Source organism: Eleutherodactylus coqui, chromosome 3 (genome assembly GCF_035609145.1).
Source record: "Eleutherodactylus coqui strain aEleCoq1 chromosome 3, aEleCoq1.hap1, whole genome shotgun sequence".
NCBI classification, from domain to species: Eukaryota; Metazoa; Chordata; class Amphibia; order Anura; family Eleutherodactylidae; genus Eleutherodactylus; species Eleutherodactylus coqui.
The window spans coordinates 117,553,167-117,571,984 of NC_089839.1; the positions used below are offsets into that span (position 1 = coordinate 117,553,167).

An 18,818-nucleotide genomic window follows, 5' to 3' on the forward strand; every position below is an offset into this window, starting at 1 on the left:
CAATCCACATATTGTAAGCTTACAAGAGACCCACCTCACTAAAGAAAGGGCTGATGCCCTGGCGAAACCTTGGGTACAGTGGATAGCCCACTCCTTTCACACCTCCTTTTCCAGAGGCGTTTTTGTCCTAGTATATAGGTCGCTACGCTGGAACCCTATTAACGTCCGCAGAGATCCCGAGGGGAGATTCATATTTATATATGGCGAAATAGATTCCAAACCCTATGTGATCCTGTCTATTTACAACCCCCCACACAGCAACCTCCATCTTTTCCAAACCGCTATAACATACGCACATCAATACCCACTGGCAGGGGTAATATGTATGGGCGACTTCAATAAGGTAATGGACCCCAACATAGACAGATTTCACACACCTCCCAACATAGCCCCAACTCCAAGCTCCTCCCTGAAGCAATTAATCGAAAGTGTCGGCTGGATCGACCTTTGGCGGTACCAACACAACGATACACGGGAGTTTACTTGTCATTCCCCGGGCTATAACGCGCTGACGAGGATAGACTATGTATTTAGCTCCGCAGATCTAGCATTGCCCCTCTCTAACATTACTCACTGCCCGAGAGGCATATCCGACCATAGCCCTATATTACTAACATTGAAATTTCCCCAACAAAACATAGTCCCTACCTGGAGACTCCACCCATTCTGGCTGAAGCTGATCGGATCAGATGATCAAACACCCTTTCATATATCCCTATTTTTAGATGCCCACAATGACAATACTCACCCTGCCCTGAAATGGGACACTCTCAAAGCTTACATTAGAGGGTTTCTTAAGTCAGCTATTTCACATATTAAAAAGTCGACATCCCAAACCGACAAAGAGCTGGAGGATCAGACAATGGAGGCCGAAAAAACATATATAACTAACCCTACAGACGCCAACCAAATTGCCTGGCTCGGTCTGCTCCGCCTCCACAAACACCAGATACATGCCAAAACTAAGCGTAAATTATTTTTTACCAAACAACACTATTTTGAACTGGGGAACCAGTCCAGCCACTTACTTGCTAACCTTATTAGACGCGAAAACAATACTAACACGGTCCTTAAAATTAGGAACCAACACGGAGCGGAGCTGACCGATGCCGTATCTATTACAAATTGCTTTAGGGAATTCTATACTAACCTATATAGCTCCCCCTCCCAGAACACCCTGACAGACATTCTAAGTTACCTAGAGGACTTAAACTTCCCAACCCTCTCTGTGGAACAGGTTGAGCTCCTGGAAGCCCCAATCACATTAGAAGAGATTCAACAAACAATTCAGGACATGGCCCTCAACAAGTCACCCGGCCCTGACGGCCTCCCGATAGAGACGTACCGCAAATATAGCGAACAATTGGCCCCGCTATTATTGGAAACACTAAACCAGGCCCAAACAGATAAATCGCTCCCGCCCTCATTCTATAAAGCCTCCATAGTGGTGATACTGAAACCCGGGAAGGACCCTGTAGACTGTAGTTCCTATCGTCCAATTTCATTGGTGAACACAGACTATAAGATCTTAACTAAAATCCTGGCTACCAGGCTGAATCGGGTAATCCTCTCCATTATTCACCCGGACCAGACGGGATTTATGCCAGGGAAGTCCACGACGATAAATATCCGCAGAGTCCAAACGGCTATCCAGCTAGGAAAGCAATACAACATGCCCTGGGCCCTGGTCTCATTAGACATGGCAAAGGCTTTTGACTCGCTGGAGTGGGTCTTTTTGGAGGCCTGTCTGGTCCGGTTTGGATTTGGACCTATATTTCAACAATGGATTAAAATCATATATAAATCCCCGAGCGCAAATGTAATCGTAAATGGCATCCCGTCGACTGAATTTCAACTGGCAAGGGGCACCCGACAGGGCTGTCCCCTGTCCCCGGCCCTGTTCGCCATAGCCATTGAAGCTATAGCGATCCGCCTGAGAAGCACCCCCGAAGTGAAGGGCATTAAATGGGCAGACCTCGAAAGTAAAGTGGGAATGTATGTGGATGACACAATACTCTTCCTATCGGACCCAATACACTCCTTCTCCCAAGCTATGGTTCACATAGACAGATTCTCCTACTTTTCGGGACTATATGTCAATTGGTCCAAATCAACACTCCTCTACACCGACCTCAACCCAAAAAATGACCCCTGTGTCACCAGGTACGGATTAAAACCAGTCTCATCATTTAAATACCTAGGGATATTCATGTCACACGACCACAACAACGCCATAGCAGAAAACATAACCCCACTTCTAGACATTGTCAAACACAAACTGAAGAAATGGGCCAAGCTACCGCTCTCTGTAGCCGGACGCAGAAATCTCATTAAAATGACTATCCAGCCCAAATGCTTATACACACTGCAACATATGCCGGTACGAGTCCCCAAACGCTATTTCCAATCCTTAAATTCTCTTATTATTACATTTATATGGAACTCCTCCCGCTCCAAGCTAGGCCTGACCACATTACAAAGGCCCAAAGAACAAGCAGGAATGGCCCTCCCGGACCTTCGACTCTACTATCTGGCAGGACAACTGAGAAACATACGAGCTTGGGTACTGGACAAGGAACTGCCTATAGCAGATAAACAGCTTGCAAAACAAGTAAAAGGCAATAATCTTCTAAATTTTCTAGAATTCCCAGAGTGCACCAACCCCGCCGACACAGTCCCGCTCCATAAATTAGCTCTTGGCGTATGGAGGGAAGTAAAGACGCTACAGCAATACAAAAACACAATACCCGAGCTCCCTCTTTGGGATAACCCGGGTCTTACTGCACTACACTCAGTCCCAGACCCACAATACTGGATGGCTCAGGGAGTACACACACTGGGTGACATATATACAGAAGAAACACTCCCTACATTCACACAATTACGCGACAGGCTACAATCTCCGCAGCTTCAGCTGTTCAGGTATTTCCATCTAAGACACGCATTAAATTCCCAATTCCCGCCCACTTCAACCCGCATATCCAAATTCCCCACAATCGGTATTCTCAAGTCCCAAGGACCTAAGGGACTAATCTCTGCCCTATACACGCACCTTCTCTCGGCCAAAATAGACCCCAACCCACCTCCAGTATATGACAAATGGAAACAAGCCATCCCATCTCTTACACCTGAGGAATGGCAGGACATCTCTGAATCCCACCTGTCAGTCTCCCCGGCTATAAACAATAAATTAATTCAGCTATACATAATCCACCAAGCCTATCTCACCCCTAGTCGTCTACACCAAATGGGCAATACATCCTCAAGCTCCTGTCACAGATGCCGCCAACCAGAGGCGAACTTCTGGCATTTAATTTGGGAATGCCCACCAGTCAACGACTACTGGTCAAAAATAACCGACCTTATAAATTCACTATTACCGTCTCCATTAGCTGTTGACCTAGACCCCAAAGTAGCATTGTTCGGCCTGCTGGAAGAAGAGATGTGGCCACACCACACTCGCATCTTTCTTGAAAAAACATTATTCCTGGCACGAAAAGCAATAGCCATGAGATGGATGGCCATAGAAGCCCCTTCGGTCCCACAATGGATCCAGCTGGTGAACAACGTCATCTCCTACGAAAAAATAATTTACCAAAACCGAGGCTGCCCAGCCAAATTTCAAAAAATATGGGGGAACTGGTTGGACGCCCACTCTACCCTGTCTATGGAGTGAACCCTGAACCCCCACCACACAAACCATCCCCCGCCACCCCTTAACCAACCACAAACCCTCCCTACTCCCCCCCTCTCCCCCTTCTTTTTCTTTTCCCTTTCTTACACTCCTCTCCCTTAATAAGAAGCGCCTACAGTCCTGCATCCTGCCTTTATCGTAGCAAGAACAAAACAGAGCAAAGCTGTTTAAAAAGTTAAAAGTTTACTGTTGAAATTGTTCATACAACTTCAGAAATACAGCAACAAGGTAGCATTGATTTATTCATAACAATTACATATGTATACCATATATCTAACAATGCTCTTATTATTTATCTGTAATCTGTATTTTGCAATGCACATGTTAATAAAGAAAACGAATTTAAAAAAAAGAAACTACTAAGTGACTTCTCACTCAGTGCCCTGTCAGGGACTGCGCTTACATGGGACAAAAGTCGCTTGTTTAAGCGATTATTGGGGCAATTATCCACCTGTGTAAGGCTGGGTTCACACGATGCGGATTTGCTGCGGCTTGCCGTTGCTTATCCGCACTGCGGCAAAACTGCTGAGTTTGCAGTGCAATGCGTTTGGCCAAAAAGCTGTTCTCACAGGGTGGAACCTTCCCCGCAGTGCGCAAATGCAGCTGCGGCGCAGTTTAAGGCCCCCTGTCCACGGGCGGTGCGAATTCCCGCAGCAAATCTCCGCAGGAGCCTGCAGACGGATCTCCGCAGGTCAGCCTATCTGACAGATAGGCTGACCACGGAGAATTGGGGCAATTTGCAGCATGCGCGCGGAGAAATCACTGCTGTGGAAAATGGGCCTTAGAATATGCAGCATATCAATTCTTTGGGATTTTCCGCAGCGCTTTTTTGGCCATAGCCTCTATGGACGCAGCGAATTCCACACTTAAATATGCTGCAAAAGTAAAAAAGCGCTGCGGAAAAAAACGCTTGCGGATTTTCGAGACGAAAAAGCGGCTTAGAAAATTCGCAAGCCTAAAAAGAACCTTTGAAGCAGTTCTTCTGCGGCAAAACCGCAATGGAAAAAACGCTGCAAAACCGCAGCAAATCTGCCCGTGTGAACCTAGCCTAAAAGGTACCTTTATTTATGCTATGTTGATTATCTAAACAGCTATCATTAGGCTAGGGCTAGACCTTTGGTAGGACTTTTTTTTCCATTATAGAGGAAATAAGGAACTACTACTTTTTAAAACTTGCTCACAAATCCCAGCACATAGCGCATGAACTGAGGAAATCTGTAGCTACTCAAATGGCTGTAGCGATTTTTAAGAGATTTTCAATCTACTCTATACAATCCTATGGACAACAATAGTCCAGCAATTTTTTGGTAGCAATACAAAAACTCTTTGTGTACCTTCCACCTTAAATAAATCACAATCAATAGGACACTAAATTCGTTCATTTTAAAAATAGTCTCAACCATTACAAAAAGTGTTAAGAAATCACCACTTGGATTAGGACATTGATTCATTCCTTGGTCACTAAAGTCAATCTGAAAAATAAACCAGAGCTAGTAATGCTATTAAAACAATCATGTAACAGGATCATCTAGTAAATCCTGCAATAATCTCTAAAGATGAACAGCTTGCAGCCTGATGCAGTAACCATTTATAGGTATCTTTTAGACATATGCATTTGAGAATTTGAATTTTAAAGAGCTTTTCTACTTTTGCACTTTCAGCATGAAGAGCACAATAAAGTTTAGGACAGAAGAACGTTATTCATTTTCTAATAGGTTGTTGTATTGACTATAGCATCCAAGACGGTTAAACAGCCACGAAGCAAGTTCTCTCTGAGGTCAGGCATTACTTCACATGGTGCAAACAGAGTTCTTGAGCCAAAGCCATCCCAGCACTATATGGGAAATGGGTCCGGCTAGCTAATTTTACAGTATGGTATATGCTCAAGGCCTTCTCATTGCACATAGTTGCCGCTCATCACTTCCTATCCAGCCAAAGAGGTTGACGAGTGCACCGCCAATATTCAGAGCTCTCCCAATTTTCTTAATCCCCCAGGTTTGGACATTAACATTATATAGCATGGTGTGTTGCCTGGCTAAGGAGTGAGGCTGTTTTTGCCAATGCCCCTGTCCCGGCAGGCAGGCAGAAATTCCGTAATGGGCAACAAGGGGGATGTGGGGGTGCACACTCACCATAGGTCTGGTGCCCCAGCGGGAATGTTCACTTCTTCGGGAATTGGGAGTTTTCTAGCTGGCGGCACTCCATTTGACTTTCCACAAATGGTGTCTGTAGTGGTAGAGTGGTAGACCCCGATCTGTTGCCTCCAAGACCTGCACAAGCCATTGCTGGTGCGGGATCTACTCCCGTGCTATCGGATGTGTTCCCACTACCATGGTCTGAGCCTCCTGCTGTGCAGCACCATCATCAGGGCACCTATCCGCTCATACCTGTAATGGCCCCTGCTTAGGTGCTGCCTGACCCATGTGCTCCTAGACCATGCAGCTCTTCTCCTTCACAGGTATTGAGTTAAAGATGGGACAACCTGTTCCTAGACTCTGGTACACAGCCGTCCCCAAGGTACGTGTCTGTGCCTCGATTTCCTCCACAAGGTATGGACCAGAATCTATCCTGTTTGTCCATACCCGTGCAACAAGAAGAGTCTCCAGAACTAGTAAATGGTGGTTCCCCAGTGTCTGCATTGCTGGCTGAGTGTCCCTCTCTCTCCCCTATGAGCTCTAAGCAGAAGAGTATTATAGTTGAGCTCAGGCATATATGCAGTCAGATATGCTCTATTGCAACAGAAGAGGGCATACGTTTAGAAACTTCATACAAAGCAGAATTAACCTCAGTTCGGTCAAAGGTTCAGCAAATTGCAGGGAGGGCTTCCTCTGCAGAGAGTTCTATACTCTCAGGACACTGCTCTGACTAGTTGCTTATCAGCTTCAAGTTATTACAGACTCTCTGGACGACACAGAGAACAGTGGACGGAAGCATAATGTACAGGTTATGGTCCCTGGACACTACTGAACAGCATTTGGAGGAAACTCTTCAACGACATTCTTAAGATCCCTCTGGACACCCCTCTGGAGATGGATCAGGCTCACCAGTCCCTGGACCCATATAGCTGGTCTCCGTAGATTTCTGCGGCTCCTAGCAAGAGAAGACTCCAGTTTATTCATGAGGGCCAGGTAGCCCTACCCACCTGGCAGTTTTCTCAGTATGCCATGTAATATATGGACTGTCAGAGAAGGTGGATGGACTGGTTAGCAGCAGATCATGAATAAACTGGACTCATCTCTTGCTATGAACTTTAGACACGTACAAAGACAAGCTATAAATTCTCCAAAATCTCTGCACATTACCCCATAAGTAACAGACCGCAGAAATAAGCATGCCTGTCCCTACTTTATGCTGCCTCAGCAAGAACAGCATAGAGTACATGACCGGTTCCTTTTAACAATGTCTCACACTCCCTTAGTCTCTTACGAGGCAATGTTTTCACTTCTACATTCATATCATGCTGTATGCCAACACATCTACTGGTCCTAACAGTCTGGTGGTGGGCAATTCGACCATCCAGCTTTTTGCATTCCAATAATGTGCCCTCTTTCACACTTACCTGGGTAAAATCTGTAATTGCATTGTAGAGGCGTCTAGTGGCGAACAAACTTTACATGAGTGGAAAACAAGATCCACTACACACAAGTAGCTTCTGAGAGATTTTTTTTTTTATAGGCCGAGGGTGGAACCACTTTCAGGGCCCTAGGTGGCAATAGGTTCATCTAAATCACACCACAACTCTAATCATTTGCATATCTGCCTGAGATATAACTACATGCCGAGTTTTCCAACAAAACTCCTTCTAGTTGCTTGTTTTTTGCTTTTTTTAACAGTGTGTGTATATATCAGGGGTCAATACACAACTCTCCCCCATCATCTCTTTATACCCAGGACTAACAACGTGGCGCCCTCTCCATCTAGAAGAAAAAAAGGTTCTATACTAACAGAAGGTTGTTCTTTACTGTAGGAGCAGTGAGACTATGGAACTTTGTGCCTGAGGATGTGGTGATGGTGAACTTGCTCAGAGAGTTCAAGAGGGGCCGGGATGCCTTCCTTGAGTGCAACAATAATACATTTTATAGTCACCGATTACTTCATATGGTGGTGGTGGTGGTGGTGGTGGTGGTGGTGGTGGTGGGGGGGGGGGGTGTTGATCCAGGGATTATTCTAATTGCCAGATTTGGGGTCCTGAAGGTATTTCTTCCCTAAAATGAGGAAAACTGGCTTCTACCAACTAGGCTTTTTGTCTTTCTTTGGATCAACATTACAGGATAATATAGGCTGAACGGGATGAACATGTGTCTTTTTTTCAGACTTAGGCTACTTTCACATGGGTGATCACAATTTTGCCGTGATAAAATTGCGTTTTTGTCCCCATGATTATTGAGCATCAGTGATGCTTTTTGTTTTAGAATAATCTCACATCACATCGCTGCCGCCTGTGATGAAATTGCGCGCTACGGTACTAGGTGAACTTTAATCAAGGTCAGTTACTCAGTCCCTGATAAACCAACATATAAGACCCACTGACCTCCCACAGCGTAGTGTTTTCAAATGAAAATCTTCCTATGGACATCTTTGTATCTCCTTTTGGGAGGACACTGTAACAGGGTATTTTTGACCTAAATTCTTGAGTAACACAATTGCCTACTGTACCCCGGTTCTTCTATTTGTGATCAGAATTTTTATATAATCTACTCATCATACATGGATCTGCACTCATCATATAAGAATGCAAATTTTCTTTTTTTTTGTGGGGGATGGGAGTGGTGGAAGGGGTTAGTTTTTAGGGTGATCATGGTGCTATGAAAATGATATGTACTTTGTTCTTTGGGTCAGTGCAATTACAGAGATACCAAATATATATAGATTTCTTTTTACTACCGTAGTTAAAAAACAATAATAGCTTTTATTCGTATAGAACATGCATATTACACAGCACTTTAGAAATCACTTGATATGGTGTTCTGTCCCCATTGAGGCTCACAATCTATATTCCCCTATCTGTAGGTTTCGGAGTGTGGGAGAAAACTCACACATGGGGAAAACATACGAAATACATGCAGATGTTGTCATTAGTAGGATTTAAACCCAGGACCCAGTGCTGAAAAGTGAAAGTGTTAACCACTGAGCCACCGTATGTTCTCCGATTGCTAAAAGGGGGTGACAACATGGTCAAAAGTCCAAATGCTGCTCAGGCCGAGTGTCAAGGTACTTTTCTTAGTGCATTGTTCGGACAAAACGGTTAGGTGGTTAAACGGCTGATACATGGATCTGTATCCATGTATTTGTACTGACGCATATTACAACTGTCAGCATTACACCAACATGCAGCCCATTAGATCTTTACTCTGGCATTGTTAGGCCTTCTGCTGCCACAATCGCAGCTGTAGGGTACAGAGGCAGCACCTCCCTCTGTTAACCACTTAGATGTGAGGTCAGCATTGACCTCGGCATCTGGTACAGGTGTCCCACTATATCCTAGATGGGGCACCTGTACCAGGCTCCTGCTACAGCACTGTAAAAAAGGTGTATGCATCAGAATATGGCTCCTTAGTGAGCGACATAAAAAGTAGTATTAGCAGTGACTGAGAGGGTGAAAAACTATTTTTTACATTTTAGCACCTCAGCCACTCTTTGACAACACAATCCATCAATTTAGGTTGGAGTTCTTTTTTTTACCCTGCTTTCTGTGAGCCGTAACTTTAGTTTTCTCTTTGGGGACTTTGTTAAAATTTTAATTTTCTTAGCCTTGCAAAATAAAGTTGTTTTACCTTTTACTATTCTTGCACAGCAAAAACACTAGGGCCTCATGTCTACTTGCACGCACAGATTCCACAGCTAAATCCCACAGTGGAATCTGTGCGTGCCTGCGGCCAATAGACCGAAAAATACGGTTTCTTACCTGTCCAGATCGGGTCTCCTCAGTTGCGGCCAGATCTTCGTTCTTCAGCACGGTAGATGTTTCTGGGCGCAGTGCCTTTTAAAAAAAATCTGAATCTCCTGCTTTCCTGCGGCACGTCCACAGTGACAGCTGGGGGTGTGCCATGGATCGGATGGCTTCCATTGACTTCAATGGAAGCTGTCCCTACGGGATCCGCAGGAAAATGGAGCATACTGCGATTTATTCTCGTGCGTGCCATCCGCACGCTGGGAAAATAAATAAATAAATTTAAAAAAAAACATCTGCATGCTTTTAGCTGCTCTGCAGTTGCCCATATCTCCCAATGGGCGGCTTCATGCGCAGGAGATTCGCATATCAAATCTGCTTGTGGACATTGGGCCTAATGCATTCTGATGACCATAATTTACATTTTTTCTTTAACACAACGAGAGCTTCTTATTTGCAGAATGAGCTATAATTTTTAAAGCTACAATTTTAGAAAATCATTGCCAGCGACCACACCTATTGATATACTGACACCTTGTAAATACACCTGCCCTTGTATTTTGTGATAGTATAGCAATTTTGTGATAGTATAGCAATAGGTCTGGTTTCTTGATTTGAGGTGTCCTCTTTCTGTTTGTAAGAAACATTAAGTGAACGCTTGTACTTATCTGGATTTCTGTATTGATTACTAATAAAATATTGTCCAATTGTGTTTTTAATTGTGAATTAGATCATCTAACTCAGTGGTTCCCAAACCTTTTTAGCTATGAAGCTGTTTTTGAAGCAAAAGTTTCTCATGGAGCCCCAAAGCGGGACAGAGGATGCGGTCAAGGGAGGGGTTACGTGTGTGGCTTATCATAACATATGATTTTTACCTCCGTCATTCTGAAAAGGACTGGGTCTTTAAAATAAAAAAACACAGGAGAACGCTGGAGCACTGGATGGGCTATTACTATAAATTATATTAAAAATGAACATGCTGCGGAATTAAATCCCACACCACATATCAATATCCACACGGGTTTTATGCAGATTTTTTTCCACATGTGGATGAGATTTTCAAAATCTCATCCATTTGCTACTACAACTACTGTATATTCAGCAGCAAATCTGCCTCATGTAGTAGTAGTGACCCCCTGTATTTGTGGCCCAAGTAGGTAATAGTGTTCCCTATATTGGCCCCAGTAAGTAATAGCATTCCTTATATTGGCCCAAGTAAGTAATAGCGTTCCCTATATTAGCCCCAGTAATAGTACTCCCTATTGGGTCGCCCCAATTGCCCCTATTAGGCTACTCTTAGGCTAGATTCACATGGAGATGAAATTACCAGTGGAATGTCTGCAGTGGATATCCCGCTTCAGATAAGCCGTGGAATGCCTGCATCCAAACCCACACCATTTGGTGCGCGTTTTGAAGCGGGTTTTTGCGGATCCCTGTGCAGAATTCACCCCTTCGTTGAGAGGGGGTGAGTTCTGCAGCAGAGATGGTGGTACAATTGACATGTCGCTGATTTAAATTCCGCACTGCAAGGAAGTTTACGCACGGGTCTTGTGGGGGGTTTTCCTGCAGCATGTAGGCGAGATTTTCTGGGCCACTTTGCTGCTACTGTAAATACAGCGGAATTCCCATGCGGAAATTCTGCAGCAATTCCACCCTGTGCGAACCCAACTAAGGGGGCCTACCCAGTGACAAGAAAAACGTGCGAGATTTCTGCATTGAGAAACGCACAAATATTAAACCAATTCTTTTAAATGGGTGCATTCACATTTGCGATGATTTCCTGCATGGTAATGCGTTGGGATGCGAGAAACGCATCACTGCATGTCCGTTCTTTTTGCGATATCAGCCATTGTTTTCAATGTGAAAACAATGTGAACACACCGCGAACCTCTGTCACAGCCGCGGCGGGTATATCCTTCAGCCCCGCAGTGCTGCAAGGCCGTTTTCATGTGAAACCGCCTTGCATCCAGATGTTTCAGATGGATAGCGAGCGAGATATTGGACCATGATTCATGACCCGATATTTCCCACACCAGTGTGAAAGTGCCAATGGTCCCCACTCTACTCACCACTGTAGCGTTGTCCAGATAGCCTGTACTGAGGACCTGTGGTCGGCATAGCTACATGGATCGCGTGACTGAAGCCGGCTTATATGATCTGCATCACTATGCCGCCCCCAAGTCCTGGGTGTTGCTTTCCTCAGTACAGCCCATCGGGACACTGCTACTGCAGTGAGTAGAGCGGGGACCTAAACCCTCTGTCGGAGCCCCTGACAATCGCTCCCGGAGCACACTTTGGAAAATCCTGATCTAACTAAATTAAAAGCACAATCAGTTGTACTGTTTATTTCCTTTATTAAGCACTACAGGCCTAATTTAATAAACCTGTAAGGCCGTCTGCACCCAGCAGAGCCGAATTCCACATGCGGGAGCCCGCAGCGGAATCCGACGTCAGTGGCGTCCGTGCTTGCCTGTATTTACGCTTCTTCATCAGTACATGCGCAGTACAAAATTTTTTTCCCCCGGTTTGTTGCTAGGCGATGACGCAGAATCCACAACAGACAAGCTGCTGGTTGGGCGACTTGCATTGACTTCAATGGAAGGCTCCGCGAGTGGAAACAGCAATTGATTTCCACTCGTGTGCAGGAAGAATCAATATGCCATAGCATGCTATTGGCGGTATTTGCTACGGATCCGCATTGTGGCCACCCGCCACAGATGTAGCAACAATCTACCCTGTGTGCAGGCAGCCTTATACCAAGATTAAGGTTGATGCTGACAGAGCTCAGTTTCTGTTTTTCCAAAGAAGTTTAAGAAATGAAAGCAGAGTTATGATTAGTTGCTAGGGGCACCATAAACCGTTTTTCCTTTAGACAATTTTACAATTTTGATGAGGGCCAATATTGCGTAAACAACCACAGTGCAGTAAAAAAAAAAAAAAAAAAAAAAGGGAAGTTAACTCTTGACTTTAATAACCTATAAATCCCCCTTTAACAGCAGTCCATCTAATGTTTCCTGCAGCTGCAAATAAAGAGTTTTCACAAAGCCAAGGAAGAATTTCTCCCTACAAATAGCTTTCAGCTCATTACAATTTCTGGGATACCCAACGTGCACAGGTTTCTTCAGGTCATGCCTCAGCGTCTCGATAAGGTTAAAACATATCCACACTTTCAGGCAACGGTTTAGAATAAGCCGCTGTGTGCGTATAGAAGCAGCAGTATTTATGGCCATTATATGACTTGTAATCTTAAAAGGGGTTTTGTCATTTAAAAAAAAACCAAAAAACTATACTTACCCATTCCTCCCCAGGCAGACTCCTTTCCACATCTTCTACTCACCTATCTTCTCCTGGCTCCTCCACTGCCCCGGATCACCTCACCGCAAGCCGTATAGATTCTTCTTCTCTTATGCAGCTTCAGTCTTCTTCTGGCAGGTCAGTGTAGGCTACGTCAAAGCGACACAGCGTTCACTGCCTAGCAGGAAGTGTCGGATGCTATGTTGGGCTAATGAGTCTAGCGACAAGAACGTGCAGTCTCGGAATTAGCCTGATATAGCATCCGGCGCTTCCTGCTAGGCAATTAATGCTATGTCACTAGTGATGTAGCGTACATTGACCTGCAAGAAGACTGCAGCTAATGGACGCTTCATCACCAGAAGACAAAGAATCGACCGGCTGGAGGTGAACCAGGGAGAGACTGCAAGAGCAAGGAGATCAGCGGGGAGAAGGTGTGGTAAGTAGACTGCCTGGGAAGGAACAGGTAAGTATTGTTTTTTTTTTAATGACAGAACCCCCTTAATTTCTCCCGTTTTCCCAGCTGCAAGCGCAATCTCTAATTTGTAGTTTTCCCTGAGATGGTGGATGGACACTAGCGGTTATGAGGTCTCCTATATACTGCACATAGGGAAGCAGGGTATATTCCACTTTATCACTTTGTAGCAGCAGTATGGAAGACATTATTTAGCTGTAAAGAGCAGTGTAGCTGGGAGACAGTAAACACTATTAACTGCAACCATACCTGCGCAAGTATTTCTGCCTCTGTTTCACCCTCCTCCACCTCAACACTTGATAGACTTCTATGGACATCATGATACAGCAGGAAGCAAAGACCCCCACCCCCTACCACATTGGCCATAATATAGTGCAGTGCCTATTGAAGGTCGTGTGTTCCAAAGCACAAATTTTGTTTAAACATTCTTTAGTTGATTTACTTGTATGCTTTAGGTCATTGTGAATCACCTGTCTCTTCAGCTTAGTGTTGCAGATAACTGCCCTTATAATTTCCTGTAAAATGTTATACAATTTGCAGTGATCTTTTTCCTCCAAAACACAGTGATGCACATCTGTGCTAAAAAGTTCCCCCCCGTTCGGCGCGAGACAACCCCGATGCAGGGACTTAAAGGAGATGTCCCGCGCCGAAACGGGTTTTTTTTTTTTTAAACCCCCCCCCCGTTCGGCGCGAGACAACCCCGATGCAGGGGTTAAAAAAACCACCCGCACAGCGCTTACCTGAATCCCGGCGGTCCGGTGACTTCAATACTTACCGCTGAAGATGGCCGCCGGGATCCTCCGTCTTCGTGGACCGCAGCTCTTCTGTGCGGTCCACTGCCGATTCCAGCCTCCTGATTGGCTGGAATCGGCACGTGACGGGGCGGAGCTACACGGAGCCGCTCTCTGGCACGAGCGGCTCCATAGAAGACTGCTGAAGACCCGGACTGCGCAAGCGCGGCTAATTTGGCCATCGGAGGCCAAAAATTAGTCGGCTCCATGGGAACGAGGACGCTAGCAACGGAGCAGGTAAGTAAAAAACTTTTTATAACTTCTGTATGGCTCATAATTAATGCACAATGTACATTACAAAGTGCATTATTATGGCCATACAGAAGTGTATAGACCCACTTGCTGCCTCGGGACAACCCCTTTAAAAAAAAAAACAGCACAGCGCTTACCTGAATCCCCGCGCTCCGGTGACTTCTATACTTACCGGTGAAGATGGCCGCAGGCATCTTCTCCCTCCGTGGACCGCAGCTCTTCTGTGCAGTCCATTGCCGATTCCAGCCTCCTGATTGGCTGGAATCGGCACGTGACGGGGCGGAGCTACACGGAGCCCCATTGAGAAGAGAAGAAGACCCGGACTGCGCAAGCGCGTCTAATTTGGCCATTAGACGGCGAAAATTAGACGGCAACCATGGAGACGAGGACGCCAGCAACGGAGCAGGTAAGTGAAAAACTTTTTATAACTTCTGTATGGCTCATAATTAATGCACAATGTACACTACAAAGTGCATTAATATGGCCATACAGAAGTGTATAGACCCACTTGCTGCCGCGGGACAGCCCCTTTAAGACCGGCCAAAATATTTTGTTTTTTTTCCTGAAAAATAGCTTCCTTTATGGTGTCCTTCCATGAAGACCATTCTTATTCAGACTCTGCTCTTTTTTTAAACCGTATCCAAATGAACAGAGCTTTTTGCAGTTTGATTCTTCTATAGGTCTTTTGTGATCACTCTTGGGTTCTTTTTCACCTCTTAAGAATGCCCATTCTACTCTTGGAGTGATCTTAACAAGACACCTACATCTAAGTAGAGTATCAACAATCCTTAATTTTCTCCTGTCATAGATGATGTGTTTAACCATGGATATATTTATATCTAGGTCTTTAGCAATGCTTTTGTACCCTTTCCAGCTTCAAGAGTTTCGACAACAAGTTTTCTGAAAGTTGTTTGCAATAAGGCATAGTTCACACTAACCAATCTTTTTTGAGAAGAACAAATTTGTCAGTGACCAGGCTGTGTGTGCCTTTATTTAATGATCAAAGCACCTGTGAAACTCATACTTTCCATTTCTTCTTTTTTACAGCTTCCTGACATGTGCAAACAATAGTTCTTGCATTCTACATATACAGTGCTAGTTACAAAGCAGCTTAGAAGCTGAACCCTCATAACCATCTTAGCTGTCATGGTACAGCCACCAGGCTCAACGTTAACTTTGATCATGGCCACATAACCCCTTAAATTTCCCCATTAATGGTGACTGTGGCATTTATATAGTCTGGAGCTCCTTAGTGACCCTGTGGATCTCAAAGGTCTAATCACACAATCACTAGCGGCAGCCACTAGCGCTCACGTCTTCTCGAACCTGTAAGTGCAGCCCAGCAAATAATAATGCTACTTCATGAGCATTAATGGCACTTGTCTAATAGTTCCCTAATGGAAACATATTTTAGTCAATAGCTAAAGATAATTACCTTTGATAAAGTGCATAACAATAAATAAGTAGCACACTAAGACATAGAGGAGGTTTTGATCTGTTTTCTACATCACAAAACATATGTGTAACCCTCATCAGCCAGATATATTGAACATTCCAAGAAAACGTCTCACTAAGACTACCTACACATGGGTGAGCGTGATATTGGGCCTACTTTCTCACACTCACCAAATGGGTTTTTACGTGGATGCACAGCGTTTTTCTAGCAAAATCATTCTAGAATAAATTAATTCCCTATAGAAGTGCTAAGGTATTTCATTGAAGGTATTTCAATTAAATGTGACATATACTACTTGCATACTTTTTTTTTTTATTATTCCTATTCCCAAAGCCATCCAAAAGTGAAATGTGCACCAAGGAGAGATTGCATTTACCTGTATTACATACTTTATTCCGAAAAAAACCTGAATGTATACTTTAATTTACATTTAATGGTTTGAATTATTAATTTGAAATTAATGTAATTAGTTATAAAAAAAAAAAATTTTATGAAGTGTGTTACATTAGATTCAAAACAAGCTGAAACAAGATGAAAACTTCTAACATAATTAGAAGCAAAGTTATGATTTTTTTCCACCTGATAAGCATAAGGATGCTTTCACATCTGCGCTGGGGATTCCGCTTTCTTGCTTAGTTCCGAGAACAGGAAAGGGGAATCCCAGTGGCCGAATGGTTTGGTCTCTGGATGGAACCAAACAGTGCCAGATGGACCACATTGACTATAATGAGGTCCGACCACTTTCCACCCAGCTTTTGGATGGAAGAAAAAGCGCTGTATGCAACGTTTTCTGCCAATCCTCCCAGCAGCATCTGCGTTGGAACCTCTGGCTGGAGGTTCCGACGCAGATGCGAAATCACCCTAAATTTCACTTTTTTTTCCTCATATTTACAACCCTGCAGTATTAATACTGTGCATCACTGATGGCTAAAAAGTTACTTTATGCCTTTTACCATCCTATCAAATTTCATGAAAATCTGAGATGGTCGGCAACTATGATGATTTGGCATGGAATGGCCCATGTGTATTAAATATATAATTTACATACACACACACCCCACCTTCATGACAAATTATATGCAATACTCATCTTAAAGAGCTGCTTACCTCAGCAACTCTCTCAAGGAGAGGCTCCAGCCAGTGTTCGTTACATTCACAGTGGCTATCAAGGAAAGTGAGAACTTTCGATTGGGCTGCATCTGCTCCTTTAACACGCGAACGCATAAGACCTGTTATAACAGACAACTGAAATAAGCACATGGATGAAACACTAAAATTTAATTATATATGATATTACATATCTGTTATATTGCTGACATACAATGGGGCATATTTATCACTCAAATTCTTTTTTTTTTTTTCTTTTCAATTGAAGGAAAAAAAAGTAGTTGAGGATAAAAAACGCATCTAAAAAAGACACAATCCCCTTTTGTCCGACTCAAAAACATCAGTTCTCCGCATCAGCACTTCGTACAATCGAAATATATGTTGGTAAACATCTGTGAAGGTGCATTAATGAATAAATATGCCCCAATGTGTACCTATTCTACCCTACTACTGTCATTTTGAAGGCCGCTATCTAAAAAACCATGCATAAAAATACTGTATATATATTAACAGAAAGCTTGAAATGTGAAAACTGGCATTTTAAACTAGAAAATTAGCTTTTTTTCAAAGTTTGAGGATTTTGGCAATGAAGCACATACAAGAATTCAATGAAATTATTGTTAAAACAATCTCTTATAGAGATCTATTACTTTTCTATACAATTTAAAATTGGTCATCAGAAAATAAACCATTTAAAGAAAATAAGTTTTTATGTTAAATCATATTTATAAGAATCTTAATTTTCCAAACCTATCTAAACAATAAAAACAATTCTGAAATCTTAAAGTTTTCACTGTGGCCACTGTGTCTCATTACAGGCTAACTGTTCCTGTTCTGTAGAGACCACTATTCACTAGTCATCCCATTATTGCAGAATTACAATGATAAGTAATACATATAATATTTATATATTATATTTATATCACATTATTCATCATTTACAATAGGTGATTGTCATGGCTCACCTAAACCCTCTTTCGGAACAATAACCTTTACGTAGAGTATATGTCTAGAACACTCTCTCACAGAAGTCAATGAGTCATCTTCAGACTATTGTTTCCCATGGTCCCTGTTATAAAGATCGCTGTTCAGGTAACCATGTACAAAATTTGAGTTTACAAAAAAAAAAACAAAACTTTGCTTTTGTGAAAATGTAGAGGAGAAAAGTATATTTATCAGTATAAGATTTCAGTCAGTAGAAAAAAAAATATATTTGATACATTACCTTAAATGAACCATGAACTTCATGATTTGCAAAAATCTACCCATTTTACAGATAATGCTTTACTTTGACATAGAAAGTTGGGTCTCTCAGACTGAAGATCAACAGACTATCCACCTTTCCTTACTGTTCCCGTAGCGCTTTAGAATGACAGTCTGGCAATTGTATGTCAAGTTGTAATAGTGGCACATTGTAAATTAGAGGAGCTAGGTTAGCAAAGTTTTTTTTGTTTGTTTTTTACAGCCTGTCAAGTTTTTAAAGAATTTAAAATGCTGCCATAAACTGCATATTTTTCACTGACAAATTACCTAAGAAAAACAGCTATTTCTATGTGTCAGTGCATGGCTACAGCCGCTGTGAATATGTAGGAACAGCTGAAGCCCATCTGCAATGGCCAAGATCAGAGATCCTAGTGGTTTGGCTCCCTTAGATGCCACAGTCAATAGGGACCACAGCATCTAAGCAGTTTAACAGAGGTACTTGTTATCCGTTGGCACCTCCGCAACATCAACATGGGTTGCTGAAGAGTTGTCATGGCAGCCAGGGACCTAATGAAGGATCCCCGAGTCTGCCATTTTTGTATAACTACTATTCCACAACAGGCATATTACATTGCAATGTATTATAACCAATAAGCCCG

At 43.3% G+C, this 18,818-nt stretch overlaps 1 protein-coding gene across 1 annotated transcript in view; it reads right to left on the bottom strand.

Moving 5' to 3' along the window:
- GALNT2 (polypeptide N-acetylgalactosaminyltransferase 2) overlaps positions 1 to 18,818 on the bottom strand; it is a 116,198-nt gene that overhangs the window by 41,389 nt on the left and 55,991 nt on the right. Inside the window, exon 7 of the mRNA XM_066595996.1 lies at positions 16,957 to 17,078. Within this exon, the coding sequence (XP_066452093.1) occupies positions 16,957 to 17,078 (122 nt within the window). The remainder of the gene's footprint in view (positions 1 to 16,956; positions 17,079 to 18,818) is intronic.